General features: G+C 45.6%; 2 protein-coding genes across 2 annotated transcripts; one reads left to right on the top strand and one right to left on the bottom strand.

Annotated features, from left to right (window-relative positions):
- Positions 1–4,448: 4,448 nt before the first annotated feature.
- Positions 4,449–6,160, top strand: LOC149364407 (complement C1q-like protein 3). The gene is made up of 2 exons (XM_089568687.1): positions 4,449–4,645; positions 5,749–6,160. Exons 1-2 carry the CDS (start codon positions 4,449–4,451, stop codon positions 6,158–6,160), a joined length of 609 nt encoding a protein of 202 aa, XP_089424813.1.
- A 1,783-nt stretch (positions 6,161–7,943) lies between these two features.
- Positions 7,944–11,252, bottom strand: LOC149364406 (uncharacterized). The gene is made up of 4 exons (XM_089570106.1): positions 11,129–11,252; positions 9,795–9,865; positions 8,475–8,564; positions 7,944–8,266 (listed from the first exon to the last, which is right to left on the bottom strand). Exons 1-4 carry the CDS (start codon positions 11,169–11,171, stop codon positions 8,156–8,158), a joined length of 315 nt encoding a protein of 104 aa, XP_089426232.1. The 5' UTR covers positions 11,172–11,252; the 3' UTR covers positions 7,944–8,155.
- Between the last annotated feature and the right edge of the window lie 2,837 nt (positions 11,253–14,089).

The raw sequence follows: 14,089 nt of genomic DNA, 5'->3' as shown, positions 1-14,089 counted from the left end.
TTAAAGGTGCACTGAAGAGGAATCTGAACTTGTCTTTTTGCCGCGGGAACTCGATCTACACGTTCCGAGCTTGCTTAGAAACTTCGATTTATTGCCCTGTGTGGCCGATTTCCGTAATTAAATCGAATTAACGTCCGGCTCCCGCCTTTTTTTTTTTATTCTCCCGCGTACGGTGGGCGGAGTCGACCAACGCGTGGAGCGCCTTTCACCCAGTCTCGTGCCGGCTTGCCGCTCTGCCATCGGCGGAGTAATACATAGTAATCCGTAGAAGAAAATAGTCAGCGCGTATTTTTATTTCTTCGCGCTTGTTTTGCGGCTATATTATCTGCGAATGAAACTATTTATTCATGGAAACCTAAAAACAAAATGAAGCGAAAGCAAAGCCTCCACGCAGCTGGCTGAAAGGCATTTCACGCGTTGGTCGACTCCGCCCACCGTACGCGGAGAATTCAAAAAATAAAGGTGGGAGCCGGACGTTAATTCGATTTAATTGGGGAGATCGGCCACAGAGGGCAATAAGTCGCAGTTTCTAAGAATGCTAGGAACGTGTAGATCGAGTTCCCGCGGCAAAAAGACAAGTTCAGAATCCTCTTCAGTGCACCTTTAAGAGGGATCTCGCACAGCTGCCACTCTGACCATTCGATCACGCTCTACGTAACATTCACGGTAATGCAGAGCGCTCTGTGTCTGCCGTTATATACAAAGGTAACGCTATTGGACACTCTCAAGGGGAGTTTGAAGATAAGGCAGCGCAATAAAAACAGAGGCGGATACGAGACGACAAGGACAGTGCTTAACTTCCAACAACTTTTATTTGTGAATGTTTTCCACGCATATGCACATTCTGTTCTAGCCGTGGTCATCTTCAACGCGTGCGCAAATAGGTAAGGTCCTTGTCATGTTTGCGAATGCGTTGACAATGACCATGGCTCGAACAGAATGAATATATGCGCGGAAACATTCACAAATAAAAGTTGTTGGAAGTTCAGCTCCGTCCTTGTCGTCTCGTCTCTGCCTGTCTTTTTTACCCTCCCGTCTCTACAAATACGTACCAACACGCCCAATTCACCACCTTTCTCAAGACAGCTTCCATGCAACATAAATACCACCGAAGGTAAAAGATTGGAGAGCCGCCGCCATAGCTCAAAGCTCAGTTGGTAGCGCACCGCACGCGGCATACGGAGGTCGCGGGTTCGTATCGCGCTTCTGGCAGGAGGTTGTTTTGTCTTCTAGCTCCTTTCTCATCAGTTATCTCTCAGACAAAAAATTATTATACTACTAATTTCCCATTGAACAACACCACCCATTTTGAAAAAAAAAGAAAAGACAATTCCTTTGTAATTTCCTTGCTTGCGGTGACTGCTGGCTTCCTTCATATGAAGGTTCTGCCTTGGCGTTTCTTTGTGCTTTCCGCGTTTCCGTTTTTCGCCGCTTTACGCACTGAATCCACGGCCACGCCTTTTGCTTGGACGTGGTGTCGCGAGAAGCTCTTGCAACACTGCCGAACAGGGTCGCTTATCGAGTGACCACAAAAGGAAGCCAATCTCATGCAACGGCGCTCGATGAATTAAAGCTGGTCCGCAACACCAGCAGACTCGCCTTGATATGACTCCTAGTTCAAAATTCCTCATGTGAGTCGGACAAGTGAAGAGATTGCCTCCAGATATAAGTCGGATTATATGCGAATATGTTCTGGCATGCTGTGCTAGTTCCGTTTCACGTCAGAAAGGGTGACGAAGCCCGGCTACGACCGCTTATCTGTTTTTTCAGCCAGCGTCCGCTCCGGCGGACGCGGTTGCTGCTGCGACGCGCGTCTTTTCCTTTATTTTCTTTTATCTTTCCTCTGATCTGTTAACTCTCCTATCTGCACGTGGCAGCGGTGGTGACTCGGCTGTAGCCAGTTGGCAGGCCCATGCAATATCCTTTTCATTCTTTTTTCAGTCGCAACAACCACAACACGTCAACAATCACTCTGACAGTGTTTATCAGTTGTCTAAAAGCGTTAAAGAGAGATATCGAAGTTATCCTTCTACTTCATCTAAAATGAGGGCGACTGAAAGGCAGTGTCAGTAACTTCAGACTTATTTATCGCGTAGCTTGATGTCGTTCTCAGATATGGATAGATTCACAGCGTTTATGAGTCGTAAAAGCGATAAACAGAGATATCCCCGTTATTCTGCTACTTCGTCTAAAATGAGGGCAACTCAGAGGCAGTGTTACCAATAGCGGACTTCAACTTACGCGTAGCTTCATATCGTACCCATGTAGTGATAGTTTCACAGCGTTTATCAGTGGCCTAAAAGCGGCAAAAAGAGATATCCCATTATTCTCCTACTTCGTCGAAAACGTGGGCGACTCACAGGCAGTGTCAGTAATATCAGACTTAAATTTATCGCGTAGCTTCATATCGCTCTCATATAGGGATAGATTCTGAAGATTTTTTTCGTCCATTTCCTCAACATTTATTATTTAAAGGCAGAAAACGCACGACGTGAGTGCAACAGAGTGCCCTTGCTTCGAGTCTGGCCCATTGCTTCGCAAAAACCAAGCTCCGTTCAAGTCACGGTTTCCACAAAAAGGTCAGTGTTGTTCTTCTCTTTTAGAAATAATGAAAGTTTTCTACAAAACTATTTTCTGTTGGGTTTTAATTTGTAAAGCGCTTCTTGTAAATAATTCCTTGCGACTGCACAGTCGAAATCGAGGTTCTGTTTATTTTTTCTTTATTTATTTTATAATATTCTCCTTTCTGTTCCTTGAGGTCATAAATACCTCCAAAAAATTTAACTAAGTGCTCAGTGTTCAGTGCTGACGAAGGTTTGCCGATTTGCGTCCATTAACGTGTAGTTTATTTTTCTAGCTCCTTTTACGCATTCTTAAATTTTATATGGTACATACCTCCGAAAAAAAATTTGTTGAATTCCGTGGCACCGAAATCAGCGTGAAATAGCTAGACCACCCCCTCGCGTATTCTGTGATTCGTTGGCTTCACCAGAGCGCGGATGATAATTGATAAATCTGTAAGAAATGCTGGTTGATTTATTCTCCGCAGAATATTTTCCCTGCCGCGGCGGCTGCATTTCGATGGAGTCTTATTGCAAAAGCGCCCGTGTGCTGTGCGATTTCAGCGCTTGTTAAAGAACCTCAGGTTGTCAAAATTAATCCCCAGCCCTTCCCTCGGACACCTCTCGTAGCTCGTGAGCTGTTTCAAGTAAACCCACACATTACCACCCCTCAGAATGCTGCATTATTTCTGCATGCCAATGGCTAAAGACTTCCACTGTTTCATAATCACGAACAAAATCAGCACATTAATTGGAAGCCTTTAAGGACTGCTCTAGAGAGCACGTTTAAGAAGCCCCCTGCCCGAAGACTTCAACATACATCTGGAGATGTGGCAAAGAATCATAAAGAACAGGCTGAACAATGCTGAGTGCGGGTTTCCAGGTTCCGCAAAATGTAAGCGCTTAGAACAATGCTGCGCTGATTCTCAACGGTGCATAGGACGCTACTTCGCATTGTCAGGAAAACCAGTCTGCCATACTTATTGGCTCTCGCTTTTCTCTAAAAAAAATCTCATGCACCCAAATATCTTCCAAGATCTTATGGCAGTCTAAAAACACCGACGCACCTCTCTCTTATATTGAACTTTACATTATCTCAGAACAAATGTAACTGCGCGCACATATCCTAGCCCGTGTATGGATTCACATCCCTGTCCAAAACCACAAAGAAGATTGATGCTGCGCCGTGGGCATACTCTATGAGACCAAGACAAGTAATATGTGATGCTGTAAAAGTGTGTGGCATGAAACTTCAAAACTGTTCATTTTATTTTCCCTTTCTCGTAAGCTTCGAAGGCTGAGTGCGCGTGTATTCATATGGACATGGTGTTACCGTGTTCCTGCCGTTGCGGTGGTAACTCTGAGCAAATAAGCCTACTTTACTGTCTTCACACAAACTACCTCTGGAATAGATATTCTGTGAAAATCAGGATGGGCATTCACTTCGGTGGCATTCATAGTTGCGCGTGTCTGTCCTCGAACTGGCTGACCTCGGAATGCCGTCAAATCGAAAAGAAGACATTGGTGGTGTAGAATCACTCAAGACAGTGGTGCTGTAAAATCATTCCTGCCAAAAGGAAGGACGATGAGAGCGTAGGAGTGATCCGGGGCAAATCCCCGATGTCAATGTGTAGCGCTCCTGAAGTGTTAAAGAGTAGATATCGTAACAGGCACACGAATTTTGATACTTCGTCTGACACATTTCTGTCATTAAATTTCTCAACATTTCCGGGTCTCGTACTGCTCTCAAATCCAATCATTCATTCCAAAACAAACATGGCTTGAATTTTTGCGCACAAATACTCCACATCTGCAAAACAAAAAACAGTGTAAACAGCATGAATTCTAAACGTTAAGATGCTTCTTTTTCGCAGGTATCCAATTAAGATGTCTTCGCTTCACGATGCCTCGCCCTGCCGGCTGCTGCTCTCTCTCCTGCTGGTCGTCCCCTTCGTGCTGCAGGGAGCCAGCGCCTCGGTGGGCTTCACCATGACTCAGGGTGAACCCGACGGCAAATACATCCGCTTCAGCCAGGTGCCCACCAATGTACAAGCGGACGTCACCAAGGACCTCGGTGCATTCCGGTACGTAGGATAGCCTGCCTCGTTGATCTGGTGCAGTGTCTGTCACAGTCGCTTTTAAAGTAGCTGATGGCTTCGTTTTAAGTTCGAGGCGAGCGGAAAATGCGGGGTTCGTGCAGGTTGTGCTCCTCCGTTCTCCACTTAGGCACACAATGCGGACAAAAATCGCTGCACAGTATTTTCCGCACAAAAATCTCTACACAAATGCTGCAATGGAGCCGTTAAAGGCATTTCCGCGTTAAATCAGAAAGAAGAAAGTATAGACGCATTCTCACACCATCACTTAGTGACATGAAGGAGAATGAAGCAGTTCTGGATCCTTCTGCTGTGCTTTACATAGAAGGCGAATAGCGACATCGGCTGTGACCTTCGTTAGTTAGGAACCGCTAAAAACAGCCATAAACCTATGGCTTTCTAAGCTACCTTTCTTCATCTGTAGTCCCGATGGGAAGCTTCGTATAGTATGGAAATTTAATGCGTAATTTAAGCGGCTTCGTTCATTACACCCAGACTTATTATTCTTGAATTGTTTTCAGTTCACTTCTGTCCAAACGCTAGCTAGTAGGTTTGCTGGGCCTGGAGACTACCCGGAAATGACAGAACCTAAGAATATAGCACTTAGAACAATTACTACTACAAATAACTCTGTATAACCTCGCGTTTACTTCAGGTTAAGCTGGCGGGGTGACGATGCGTTGATTGTTCACCTGCCTCGACAGACGCGTATGACAAGAACCTATATGAAAGAACCCTTATGAAAATTCTCTATAGACAGTCTATAGGTTCTTATAGACTCTATTGCCTTCCTATAGATATTTCATTTTATTTATTGATAGTATGTAGACTGTCTATAGACAAAATTGTACTAAATGTGTATGGCCATATATCTGTCGATTGTCTGTAGACTACCTATAGCATTTGTATTGCCTATAGACTGACCTCTAGGATTTGTCTATAAAGAGTATAGTCTTTATAGACAGAATTATTTGGACAGTCCATACACTGTCTAAAAAAATTTGTAGGGGCAGGCGGTGTTAGCGATAGACGCGAGGTACATTAACGGAATGCTAAAATGTCCTGTCTCTCCCTCCTCGCCTGTTCCGCAGTTGCTCGCAGCCCGGCCTGTACTACTTCTCCTTCACCTTCATGGCATCCCGCCGGGATTCCTGCCGCATCTCCCTGCGCCGAAACCGCGTGCCCGTGGTGACGGCCTACGCGAGCGACAACGGCTTCAGCTGGGCGTCGAGCGGGGCGGTGCTGTACCTGGCACAGAACGACCTCGTCTACCTGTACCTGGAAGACGGCAAGTTCCACGAGTCTCAGTCTTCCCGCAGGGCGTTCACTTCCTTCTCCGGCTTCCTCGTCAGCGAAGACGTGATGCTTGGCCGCCAGCCCCCAGCTGTCGACGCTGCCGAAGGACTGTTCCCACCGGAGGACCTGAACGACAACATCTTCGGCGAAATGTCTCGCCATGAGCTGTCGCAGAACGCCACAGAAACTGCCACACCATGGCCGTAGGACTCCTTCGAGGCGCCACCTCAGTATTCTTTACATTAGCACCACGTTTCACCGCTGATGCGTAAAACATGCGTGCCAGTGTGTGCAAGAAGGCTGGCAGAGGGCATTTCTCAGGCGCTTCTCGACGGCACCGCTGTCTGAATCATTACATCTGTAATAATCATCCGGCCATAACATTCAGAAAAAGAAAAGTTATGGCTTGTTCATGTAAATAAAACTTCTTGTATGCAAATAAGCCTGTGTCCACGGAGACATTGATCGGAGCAAGACTGCTTTGGATTTGTTTACGTTAATTTCACTCAACTTTATAAGTTGGTCTAGGTGTCAAGCTGACGTAAGCGTTGCGAGATATAGAGGCAAACATTGCACAAAAATGACAATAGAGGACGTGAATCAATAATTACGCCAGAAGGAAGTTTGCCGTCAGCCGAAATTACTACATAAGAAAGAAAACCTTTAACAACACTCGTACATGGTTATTAGGCATAATCGTACCCCAGCGTGTGCTGTTATGCTGACGTCTGAACTTTCACCCTCTCTCCAAGGAAACTGATTTTTTTTTGCTTTTGTGAGAGTGTCAGTTTCGCAAATGTAAATGTGTGTTAACAGGTCCTGCGCAAGCTAGCACTGCAGGCAACAGCCGCATCTCTAGCCTTGGCTGCCCTACTGTTCACAATCTTGATTGTCCACTCACAGGCGTTGTTCAATGAAGAGCTTTTCCTATGAACACACCTCTTCTCCAGTTCGGAACGTGACACAGACAGCCTAGCGTTTTTTACTTTCGAAGATACGACAGCATACGAATGTTTAAAAAAGTTAATTAAAAATACAAAAGCAGGAAAAAGAGAACGCTAAATTCAAAGGGCAACAATCATTTTCATTTTTCCCCTAGACTTATCATAACTATAGTTCTGGATTTCACACAATAGCACGAACGACAACTAAGTCATTGATACGAACTTCGGCGAAAAGCCCTCTCTAAGAGCACGCACTGGGACGACAAGAAGGCGCGAACCAGGCGGGCTTCACCGAAGATGACGTCAATAGCTTAGGAGCTCCGCACGCAACACAACGGTCCAGGATTTCCCCCCTTGAGAGAACTGATCGAAGCTTCCTTTTGCAGTCGCGTTCATATATGTCAAGGTGAACGCCGTTTCTTCCTCTGGCGATTGTCTTCTTGTCACAGAATATATGTTTATTGCGTGCGTCAACACCCGTACAAAGAGGTTACTCGAGAGCCGACTAGACCTTCTAGACTAACATGAGGGCTTAATTACGCACTAAAGGCTATAATCGAGACGATGCACGAAAAACGCGCCTCCTCTTGCACGCAACCTTCCGACATTATCTCCTGCTGCAGCCTAAATTTTCCTGAAGTACCAATGACAACGCTGCCGCCTTGGCTTCTCTTCCATGTCCGGGACTTTGAAGCGTACATTGTTCGATTCGCAATTTTCAGGAGATGAAAATAAAAGTCACTTGTTATTCCCACGCTCACGATAAAAAAAGAAAATTACACAAACGCTATGAATGAAAAAACTATTCAATGAATATTGTCAGGCAGGAAGATCATAACCCATTTCATTGACAAAAAAAAAGGAGGCTCTAACCGAACAAACCGCTCAAATTTTAAAATGGGTTATACTTTCAACTATTCCACTAGTTGATTGCATGTACTTTCCACTTAACCTCGCTATTCTTGTAAGCTTTCTTCCATAAAAAGTCCAACTATTTTTTACAAAATCATTTATTAAGCTTTTCGGCACAAAAATGCACTCTCGTAGTTGCGCTCATTGTATTGCATCAAGAAAACTCCACTCGGGCAGCTGTACAGGTTTCAGCCAAGACCTCCTTTACTCGAGGAACCACGAGCACGAAGCCAGAACATTCAAATTCTTCGGCGCTTGTGTTCGCAAAATGCGTCACGTTGCAGCGACATATTCCGGGCTAGTCCGCTAATCGCTTAATATTCTATTCGTCGTAATTGCCAGGGGTCTATTCTGGCCGTTCGCTGATGTCACCTCCATCACCATTGGCCGATATTCCTTTCTTGGGCCTTGGCATTCGGCACTTGCCTCGAATGCACACGCCTTCGTGCAACAGTGACTGAAAAAAAAAGAATAGCAATTACTTCATTTTTTAAGAGCAGCAGGAGAAAGCGGTTTGCATTAGCGGCCGAGAACCGCACTATGACTAAACGCTCTAATACCTCTCCTGCACTGAGAACCGGCAATACGCAGCCATGATTTTCATACTGCGTAACAAGAATGCGTTCGGGCTTTCAAGTGAGGCGACGACCATGCATGGTGCTTACCCGACACGGCGTGCCGTCTTCTTCCAGTCCCATCCTTAAGTTGCCTTCCGGCAGATGGCACAGGTAGACGCAGTGTCTGCGGACCTTGTCCTATAGGAGAGGAATGAAAGAAAAGCTTGTCCGGCACTTCGAAAGTTATAACGAACATTGTACACTGCACATATGCTGGTGGCTTGTTTGATATTTTCTGCATTTCTGCGATCAGCGTAATTTTAAGAGGCAAAGCTGCTTCTGGACTTGTAATTTCTGAGTAACGAGAGGTTATAGAACAATTTAGACAACCTATCATTCTTTTTAATGTACGCCGAGACTCACTACACGGGTTTTTTTCTTTATGTGCGACCGTCGTGGGCCGGAAATGCTCTCTGAAAATTATGGCTCAGTAGTTGGCAGCCATAGCCTGCTGGGTTATGGTAAGAGCTGCTGCCTTGCTAATAATTTTTTTTTTTACCCTCAATGCAATCTCGTCGAGTCGGAATTGCGCCTTGAATTTCTTGCTACATTGGTGGTTACGGTAATGTCCGCCTCTTTGAGCCGGCAAGCCATGTTGGCACATTGCCCCACTCGTGCTATAGCGCTGACTGGAATTCCAAACAAATCATATGCAGCGAAACTTCACCCAGCATGTCTTCCTTGTGCATGCACAAGAGAGGGCTTCACCACTAACCGCTCCCTCTTTTACTGCCATTAGCCGACGTTGAGGAGCTTGTGCACGTAAATCATATCAAAGAGATCATCTGTCATAATTCGACTCGAGGAGGCTCATTCAGAAGAGCAAGTTGCTGGGGCTAGTTGGTGCTGTTGCATCGTGGTGGAGCAGCGCAAAGGACGGGACACGCCTGTGTACGTCCTTCCTTGTTTCTTGTGTCCCGTCCTTTGCGCTGCTCCACCACGAGGCTCATTATCCAATCAAGGAGACCGAGCGAGCTGGGAAACTTCTTTCCTTTGGCAACGACAACGGTGCTAACGGCTCACGCGCTTATCGCATCTGATGCGTTAGTCTCAATCGCACCATTGTTTCGTTTCAACATGGTCTCTCGTGGCTTCCGTTACTGACTGCCTTATGTTTCACTTTTCATTTTTTTACTTTTTTTTGCGAAGTGACTGCACCTGCTTATTGCGCCTGTGAAGTATGTGTGGCTTATATTTTGGGCCATTTATTCCCAGCAGTAATGGAACTGAAAACGTTTTAATAAGCATGAATTTCACAAATTGGGCGTAAAATTTTCTCAACACCAGCAAAGTGATGCTAACAAAGCGTTGGAGCATGCTAAATGAGCCGAGCTTGAAACCTCAGCGTCTTGCTTCGCTGCCACTCACCACTTTCGTCCGCATCCTGTGGCACGCCGGATCCATTGTGATCATGGCAGTAGCGAGGTCAACGAAGGTGGCTTTATAAGAAAAAATGAAGTAAACAAATAATTATTGGTAGTATGCTTCTGGCTTTTTTTTTTTTCATTTTTGCTTTACCTGAGCAACAGTTGCAATGGCGATTACCTTTTTTAATAGGCGTTGCAATCAGTATAGACTGCATGCGAAGTTTGGATTGTCTGCTTTCTTAGGATCCCTTCACTTTTCACGTCAAAGGTGTAGATGCGCCAACTGAGATATACCTCTGCCACCAATGCTCTTATAGCGCCCGGCGACGCTATAAAGCGCCGGCGCTGAGATCGGCGTTAAAGCGCGTGCTAGAAGAAAATAAAGATGGACAGCGCGTGACGCCCGGCACGGGCAGTTCGGAACTAGAAGCCTGCCACACTGGTCATCTTGCTCTGGTGCTCCGCTGCGACTCCGCAAATCCTCAACAGTGGGAACCCGAACGTGACTAATCTCTTCAGCCATTGCAAAATCACTTTATTTTTTACTTTTAATTTCTCGTTTTTAAAATCTCCTCGTCCATTTTTTAGAAGACAGAAGACAGAAGTCAGGCTTACGCAACATTGAAAAAAGTGAACTCCGGCTGGAGTGATAAAGTTTAGGATTTATAGGAAAGAGAAAATTTTATTACTTATTTAATGCAGCATATCTTTCAACCTCATCACTCTAAGATAGGTGGCAGCCCAGGAGACAGAAATTAATGAAAGCCGTTTGAATTAATGAGCAAAATTATTACAACAAAAATATGGTCCTGCCTACAGAGAGGGCGAGTTGTTCTTATTTATGCAGCACCTGCAACAGTTACAATCATTACACGAATAAGAGGACGGGTCTCCTGTCATCACTCATTGAATGCGACACCGAGAATTTAAACAGTGACGCAGTAAGCACTTCAGGAAGGCAAACTGTTCTCTATTTCTCGGCTTGACCCATAGATATAAAGCCCTGAAAGCAACAGAAACTTAGCAAACCTCACTTTGAATGCCTCATGAGCTAGCCTAATTTACACGTGGATTTACCTGAGAATAAGCTTGAAATCTCTGCAAGCTAAGTGTCAACGTGACGACAGACTAAATACCAATATTCGGCTAATTCAGTCGCAAACTTTAACACCTTTAGAGCAAACAGTGATTCTAACGTCAAACTACACATCAAAATTCGCGTGGAAAGCATTTGACTGCGGCCAGAAACTATCTCAGTGAGCCGTTGGGAGGAAGAAAGAAGCGGATTGGAATGGTATGCTATCACACGCATCTAAAGGGTAGCGTAGCACTTACCGAGAACCACGATCGCCACAACAAAGACTACCGACGTCTTCATGTTCCTTGCCAGTCTCTCTCTGCAAAAACTGCTCGTAAGATCACGGCACCGCAGTCGCTATATGCAAGGCACGGGTAAAGCTTCACACGGGTGCGCACGTTGAAATAGACTGAGTAACCTGCCTTTAGCGCACGCTGTTTCAATCCTCTTCTCTCGCGTAAACGTTGACGTCTGTTTCGAGTAAGCTGCCAAGTAGTAGCGTGCAGAAGGTAGTCGGGAAAGGTGGGATTTCCTCCGAGGCACAGCGCCAACATGAATGGAGGGGGGGGGGGGGGGGGGGGGGGGGGCTGGCCTTGATCAGGAGACGGGGGTCAGCTATTTCCATCTTGGCTCTCTGGAACTGTGCGTCAGCAATAATGCGTCTCGATAAGGAGAAAATCTAATTGAAAAAAAAAAGCGAAGTGTTGCTCAGTAGAAAAATGGATGCTATTGGCTAAGGGGGCTTTGTGGCAGACTGACAGAGCGCAAACGACGAAGCTGTTCAGGTCCTCGCCCGTATCGTTTTGTTCACTGCAGCGCTAGTGCAATGCACAGCAGATAAAAAAAAAAAGTTTATGAGACGTGGTCGTGAGGGAGAGAAAATTATTTCCACGCTGTTCAACACGCCAATCGCCTTAAATGCCTGCAAGGGAACTAAATGCGCATGCTCCGTCCGCTGCTAGAAACTGCTGGAATAAATTCGCTGCCAAGCGCTCGCGTCCTTTACACTTTTGCTGCCGACTTAACGTATACAGACTACAGCCGAAACCTCTACCTTGCTTGGAGGCATCTCGTTGGGTGTTTATGCAAAAATACCGCAGCACGTGTGGCTGTGCTCTCTTTTAAAACTCCGTCACAAGCTTATTGTTTCACTACCACAATATATTAACATGCTGCGATAACTGCTCCTCAGTCACAACCGCCATATTGTTAGCAGGCTTGGCTTTTCTAGGTTAACACATCCGCTTGCTCTCGACCAGAGCCAGCCAATATTGCCACTTCGTTTTATTTCGGTATAAGCTTGTTTCTGTTTGATAATTATGGACTATGTTATTTGAAAAACCCGGGAATCAAGAGCAATGTGTCCCTCAACCCTTATTAATAAAATTTCGCAAACATTGGCTATTGCATGCAACTGCGGGTGTATCCAGTGCGTTTCATTCCCCAATACTTTAACTTGCTGTGGTCTCTGTTGTTATTGGCCTATTTTTCGTTGGAAGTATCCATGATGGAGGACGGACCTTGGTTTTGCAGAGCAAAGTTCCGAAAATGTGACTGAAAATTAAGCACCGTTACTTTGAAAGAATGGAGCGCTTACGACAGGAGGCAGGGGATTTATAAGGTTTTTGTGTGTTGTTCCTATTCCCTTAGTGTCGAGATGATGAAAAATTTATTGTTTAACTGTTTTGTTAATTTTTCTCTTGGGCTGGAAGCGGAGTCGGCTCAACATAACGATTCATTCCAACTGTTTTGTTATTACCCGTCAGTCTATGTACTTTCCGTCTCATCCCTGGCAGAAGCGACCCCGCATTTCCGCTATCGATGTGCTTGAGCCAATAACAAGAATCGAATACGGGGCGTGGCCTCACTTCGGCGTGTGACGAAGGGCGGGAAATACAAAAAAGACATTGAGCTGGTTTCAGAAGTTATTTTTTTATTTTTTGCTATAGCAGCCCATCTTGTGGCAGAGCTACCGCATTTCTCGTGACAGTCATTGTCTGAGGCCTCAAACAGACAAAGTAAACAGATGGCACACAAAAATCAATGGAGTGGTTAAGACACCCACCGTTCCCTTATAAATGTCGTGCCAACTATCTCAATTTTGTTGCGTTTCTCTCAGTTGTGTTATTCCTATGAGTCTTTTACATTCCACTGTGTCGTTCAGCTTCACTTTCTATCGATGCAGCTTTGCAAGCAGCGAGGGCTTCCTTTTGAGCCGACGTCATTCTATATGGCTTAGTTGCCGAGCTACATCGGCCATAAGCCTTGAGATGAGGATCCTGCCCGCCGGCAAATTGGATTATTTTACGCAAAACATTAAACAAGAAATGAATATACGACCAATTTCCTGCATGCACTGAATGTAGTGTTACCAAGTGCAGTGCAGTTCGTTAGGGGCATTCTTCCGGGCGCAGCCGGTAAGGTTCACCTGGTAGCTATACCGGTGCTGGCCTTCCCGCGCGATTTTTACCCTTGCTAGGCCAAAGCACTTCAACAGGTGAGATCAGTACGAGAGCCGATGGAGCCGGCTTATGTGCAAGCGGCCTCCTACCTAAAGCGACTAAGAGTTTTGTCTTCGGTAGTCGTGAATAAACCTGCTGCCACCTGTAATCAAGTGGAGTCAGGATCGCATAGGTTCGATATTGCAGCGCTGGTCTCGGAAATCAAAGCCCATCACAAGAAACAGAAGTTATTATTGCCACAAACCTGTAGCTGAGTGACAGTGTTGGAAGAAGCCGTTATGTGCGCTGCTCCTAGCTGTTACGGCCCGAATTATGTGCTTTGAACCTGCGTTTTTCTGCCCGCTGTCGTGTCGTGACTATTACATTAGCGGGGCTCATCGAACAGTCCTGGTCAGTACCTGTTCGAAGAAAAAGAAAGGGGGTTTCCGAAACCATTTTTTTACCCTCGGGGGCGAATTCGAGGAAGGCCTTCCTTGAGTCACCCGAACCGCAGCTGCTAGAGCCAAAGTAAGCACCATCTCCCCCTCCTTATTAATTCAAAAGCCTCGTGGCCGTTGTCAGGATAAAACGACATCCCAGTCACAGATCAAAGTCCCGTACTTCACTGTCATAATCACATTGCCTACATATAAGCATACGCAACTGGTCCGATACGAACACATTCTCTTCTCATCTTCTCACGTCCCTTTTACGAACACACTAGGAGCAGAAACTCCATTAACGTTACGTGCGCTTTTGAACTTCTTTTCCTTTCGA

The sequence above is a fragment of the Amblyomma mixtum genome, chromosome 2 (assembly GCF_055824585.1).
Source record: "Amblyomma mixtum isolate Tamu chromosome 2, ASM5582458v1, whole genome shotgun sequence".
In the NCBI taxonomy this organism is placed as follows: Eukaryota; Metazoa; Arthropoda; class Arachnida; order Ixodida; family Ixodidae; genus Amblyomma; species Amblyomma mixtum.
This window is presented reverse-complemented; position numbering and strand designations above follow the sequence as displayed.